At 32.4% G+C, this 5423-nt stretch overlaps 1 protein-coding gene across 1 annotated transcript; it reads right to left on the bottom strand.

The window, feature by feature from the left end:
• Nucleotides 1-640: 640 nt before the first annotated feature.
• Nucleotides 641-5101, bottom strand: LOC149374565 (uncharacterized). Its single transcript, XM_089593069.1, has 10 exons — nucleotides 4602-5101; nucleotides 4436-4490; nucleotides 3849-4071; nucleotides 3607-3771; nucleotides 2905-2985; nucleotides 2548-2781; nucleotides 1821-1901; nucleotides 1469-1711; nucleotides 1273-1353; nucleotides 641-1112 (listed from the first exon to the last, which is right to left on the bottom strand). The coding sequence occupies exons 3-10, from the start codon at nucleotides 3981-3983 to the stop codon at nucleotides 1083-1085; spliced, it is 1050 nt and encodes a 349-aa protein (XP_089449195.1). The 5' UTR covers nucleotides 3984-4071; nucleotides 4436-4490; nucleotides 4602-5101; the 3' UTR covers nucleotides 641-1082.
• Nucleotides 5102-5423: the final 322 nt, after the last annotated feature.

Here is a 5423-nt window from a genome sequence, read left to right as displayed (position 1 = left end):
GAGAACAATGGGATGAAATCGAGAGCAGGATCAGGGCAGTGTGTGTACCCTCGATATGCCGCGGACGGACGCTCATGGGTATTATCTCCTTTCGCGACCCCCGGGGGGTAAGTGGGTATATATACTCGTAGGACATTCATTTGAATGGAGCATAGTGAGAGGGGGGGGGGGGGGGTACGTTGTGGCGAATCGCGAAGAATTAAAACTAATAAGGAATATTACGTGTGTGCATGAGACTGGCTTTCTTCGAGTATTGGTGCAGATTCTTCTACTGACTCGAATTCCTATTTAGTGTGATTTAATGCAAAGGTTAGTTTTAGAAAGAGTACGTTGGGTATTTATCTTTCTTTCATCCGAGAGTTTAACTTCTTGTAGGTAAAATGTGGTTTTTTTTGTAATGAGTTGTAATGAAATTTTTGTTTTAAAAACATGTCTATGTGGCAAAAAGAACTATTTGAAAAAAACTCCCAACATGTGTAAACCCATTTAATTCAGTATGGATAGTGATACACTTTGTACTCATTTGAACAAATGTTCAGTTTTGAAATCACTGTTTCTAAAATGAGAAAATTTATAATTAACAAAAGATAGATAGTAATTCTTTATATGCTTTTGGAATTTTTATTTATAGAATACAAGTAATTAATAAATCATAAGTTTAATTGACAAATGTTATTGAAGGACTAATGGCTTGTTTGAGTAAAACTAACGAATATTCATCATATATTAATTTATCATCAAATCAAATATACGACTTTGTTACAATAATTGAAACTCTACGTAATAAATGTAAATTATTTAGACTATTATGAAAAACATTAAATATAATCTATGGTCAAGACTGTTGATTTAGATTATTCCTTATCCCTTGGTTCAGTAAACTTTTTGCACTATAAAAATCTGATAATTCAAAGATTTCTACTGTTAAATATGTAAAACGAACGCAACTTCTTGATCAACGAATCAATCTTGTTTTCCATTTTTTCTTTATATGTTTCTTTCGATCAATGTTTCTATTTCTGCATGAATAATTGTACCTATTGTAACAATTGTTCGTTTATGTTACGATCCAAACACTCTTTCTATGAATGTCCTCTCACGTTACGATGATTCTAAAAAAAACAAGAAACGTGTATTAACTTGAGCGTGAATAGTTTTTTTTTTTTTTTTTTTTTTTCTAGATTACTTAATAATATTTTGAAGCTGTTATTTCAACCAATAAAACTACAGCATGATTAAAATAACTAGCTTTTTTTTAATCGATTTATTTACCTCCTTTTTCCAAATTTTCAGTACATTGTATAAAAAGTCACTCAAAGCTTCGTCATCTTTAACGTTTGTAGGATCTTCGACCTAAATGGATATGTATAATTTATCAGTTACAAAAAAATGTTGGATTATTTGCGTAAAACAGATGGTATTGTTGTCAGTTCGATTTGCAAAATACTCTATTTACAATTTGATTTACCTTTTGATACAACCAAATACGTAATATTTTGCTAAAGTTGTCGTAGGAAATTTTTCTAAATACTTTTTTCTTTCCATAATTTGTTTTCAAAAAACTGTTCTCGGCTTCGATTTTTTCAGAAAAATAATCTTGAGAATAAAATCTGCTATCGGCGACGCGTTTACCATACCGCTCCCACAGATCATTTATACTTTCAGCAGTCGGTTTACTCACTTGAATTTTATCTGACTCGGAAATAAAGTGCTAAAATATAAAATACATAACTAAAATTTACGTACAGTGCCTGGTGACAAACATTATTTTCAGACAAACATTGGTAATGCCAATGATCGAAGTTACCAGAATTTTTTACCTCTATTCTCCAAACTTTGAATGCCTCGTACAAAAATTTTTTAAGAACATTGTCCTCTTGAACATTCTTCGGTAGTTCGATCTGTGTAGAGATATGTAACAATTATACGTGATGATTGAAAAATAATTTTCAACGAATGGATAAGTTTATGTGATGGACTACATTTTTGCATGTAAGATCTGCTACAATCATCCCACAAAGCAAAACGTGTTATTGCAATGTAACGTTGAATATTTTTTTACATTTAAATACTTGAAATTCAATTATTTTCTATAGAATCAAATAAAAAAATTTGCCGTGATAATTAGCTGCAGTTTGAAAATTTTTCGTATGAATTTTTTTAATTTTTTCGCGATCCACAATTGTTGAATTGAAGGTTTATTGAAGGTTTTTTCGTTAAGTATTAAAATTGGTAGGTCCTACAAGGAGCAAAGTGTTGCTAGAACTTTTTTTTACTATTGTCAAAAGTTTAAAATTTTTGAAAATATTATGTACATTCATACAAGTTTTATTTAAAATGAATAAATTCAACCACTTTCTACTGGAACCCACTTGGATAAAGAGTTAATTTTCAAGTTATAGCAAAAAAATCACGTTTGTAAAGATTAGTCGTAAAAAATATGATTGGTTACACTTGTTGCTTTGATGACACTCGTGGGAATATGTGGGGCCTTAAAACTAACCATACGATGTGATATGATGAGCATAAAGTGTATCAATATATTACTTTGTCATTAATCCATTTGCAAATTAATTCATCAAACTTGTCCGTCAATGACACTTTGACTAATTCTTTTGATATCTTTTCTCCATAGGGTGTTTTTAGGACTTCATGAATGGCTTCATGTTTATCTATTTTAAGATTCTCCAGATTAATTTCGTTTTTGCCGTGGGAACCTCTTTGTGTGGCATGGCTTTGCACTGATGGCTTCTTCCGACTGTTTCTTAACTGGACAGAATACTTTGAAAATAATAAAATTTATTTATAAACAACGTATACAAGTCTGACAACTTCAAGTATCAATAAACTAAAAATCGTATGGAATTCATCGAATTAGGTTGTAATTTGCGTCAAGTAATTTACCTTTAGTTTTATAACATCGGCTGCAGTATGCAAAAATTTCTCCAGTACAGCGGATTCTTCGGCATTTTTAGGATCTTCAGTCTGTGTAAGAATAAATAATAAATTATCAGTACAAAACGTCTCAAGAAATTTAATGATGATATCTTGAATGAATTAAAATTTAATGTAGATGATAATAAAATAATACTTAAAATAGCTGCTGTGGATGAGCAATAGCAGACAGTCTAAAATTTCTAGGTGTAGGTATAATTAGAGTAGGGGAACACAAGTAACATCTTTGAAAAAATATGTACCCTAATTCTCTTATTGTATGGAATAGCACATTTAATGTCATATTTTGTTTGTCAAAGGATTAACCAAAATGTGAAGAAACTACCTTTTCCAAAAAAGGAAATGTAAAATATCTATAGGACAATGCAGCACTAAATGAACATATTCGATGCGGACAGCATTTGAAATTAGGAAAGTGGATTCGAAAATGTATTTGCTTCCAATTACTCAACTACATTCCGTCGAACATCACAGTTACCAGGAGGAATGGGCTAGAAGATCTCTTAGACTTGTCCACAGTGTAATCTACTGATTTGAGATACGAAGAGTTTAAGGTTCAAGAAAAAGAGAAAAAAGTACAAATTCAGCCGTAATTAGTCAGTCAAGTGGAGTCCGGCAACATTGATAGTGTTGTTACATTTCATTATTTACCTTTCCGTACAGCCAATTGTAGAGAAGCTCGTCAAACTGTTCCGATAATACCGCACTATCCGATTTAACTTTTTTTCCATAAGAAGTATTTAACGTTTCATACATCACTTTTTCTTTTATTATTTCGATATAGTTGTCAATGTAATACTCAAACGTTGGATAAACCTGCAATTAAACAATTCTTACAACCTGTTTGATCACATAAAATGTTCCATAGTATATCGGTATCGAGCGCAACTTACTGTCAATGACGATGTGTTTTTATACTCATTACTTGGATAATCGAATGTATAATGCATCAACCCAAGAGTTGCCAGAATTAACAGGACGAGGACGACAATTTTATAAAACATCTTGGAACTCGATGTAGTATCCATAATTTAATAGCGATTGCCAGTAATGCCGCTTTCTATACTTCAGTTGTCTTTCGTTCTTTGTTTATTCCGTTAAAGTATACCTACTTGACTGAAATAAAAAGTTTTTGTTATTTTTTTTTTTTTTTGTACTTGTGTAGACACTGCGACGTTTACTGAAAATCGTTTGTTTGCACGATATTTTAGTAATAACTCATTAATCTAATGAATTCGAAGAAACTATATATCTCTTTTAGATAAGATATTTTCTTTTAGATAAGATATTACAATTTTAAAACGCAATACTGAAAAATATCGCGTAGGTGTACAAAGACTTAACTTTGCTGTACGTTTCTTAACTCGATTATTTTTAACAGTGCACGGTAAAAATTATTACAAATATGTTCAACCGTTACCTTTTAATTGACATTTGCTATTTTAAAAGAACAAAAAACTCTTGATAGGCCAGAAATTACCTTTTTTTGTGAAAGATTCTTCACCACTTGATATTTGACATGGGTTTTGAATCACCTAAAAAACAAAGCCAATGGGGCGTCCATTTTATATTGAGATTTCGTCACAGGTTGAACGAAGAACCGTACACTGTAGAAAAAAATATCCGAAAAATTCTATTATAAATACCTCAGCTAAGCCAACAAAAGTAGAGTCATCCGAAAAATGCACTATGTACGTTTCACTTTTTGGTGGACAGTCTTCAGCACTGCACTTTGTATTTTTTACAAGATAGTAATGACAATAATGGCTGTGTCGAGAGACCGAGTCAGTTCCAACAGTATAAAGGCACAAATAATACAACATGTGGTAGGTATACGTGATTAAGGTAACTGTGCGCGTAAGCGATTAACAAGTATAGGCATTACGCACCACCTACACACAAAGCACTTATGTACATAAATTAAATGATAGTCCAGGCGGAGTAGTGGAAAATTTATGTTTTGTGCGTCCAACTTGTTAACTTTTTAATGCTTCAATTTTCAATTTTTTATTAATTACGTCGAGTACTCAAAAAGTAATTCCAATTAAAAAAAACTAATTTATCGAGTCTTGTCTTATTGGCAAGTTTGAACGCTCAGCCAGTCAAGACCTTTGCATACGAACTCGCATCTTCAAGTGACGCGCACGAGCTCTGACCGTGTACTGGTGTCATCGTAGCATTGGGAAAATCCAGCTCATTGGTAAAAACAATGACTACAGAGTCGTCCCCCGATTCGTCCTCTTTCGGCGTGTTGTTAGGTTCAAGAGATTCCTCAACGCGATTACATGTGTCTACACTACAAAGATAAGGCCCTTCGCATTTTGGTAGTGGTGTCCCGAGGGAGAGGCGTAATTATTATAGCTTGTCCACCTATACTTGTACGTCCCGCACAGCGAAGCAGATATTCTTGCATTTTACGCTCTTGACGTCAAATTCCAAACTGGATACTGTTGTATATGATGATTTTT

Source organism: Copidosoma floridanum, unplaced genomic scaffold (assembly GCF_036245765.1).
Source record: "Copidosoma floridanum isolate Cflo_tuat_1 unplaced genomic scaffold, Cflo_Japanese_pri ptg000019l, whole genome shotgun sequence".
Taxonomy (NCBI): Eukaryota; Metazoa; Arthropoda; class Insecta; order Hymenoptera; family Encyrtidae; genus Copidosoma; species Copidosoma floridanum.
This window is presented reverse-complemented; position numbering and strand designations above follow the sequence as displayed.

Excerpts from the sequence above, each read along its gene's own strand:
- LOC149374565 (XM_089593069.1), bottom strand. The coding sequence starts at position 3,983 with ATGGATACTACATCGAGTTCCAAGATGTTTTATAAAATTGTCGTCCTC. Across the intron at positions 2,986-3,606 it reads ACAATTGGCTGTACGGAAAG|ACTGAAGATCCTAAAAATGC; the intron begins GTAAATAATGAA and ends ATTCTTACACAG. Across the intron at positions 2,782-2,904 it reads CCGATGTTATAAAACTAAAG|TATTCTGTCCAGTTAAGAAA; the intron begins GTAAATTACTTG and ends TTATTTTCAAAG.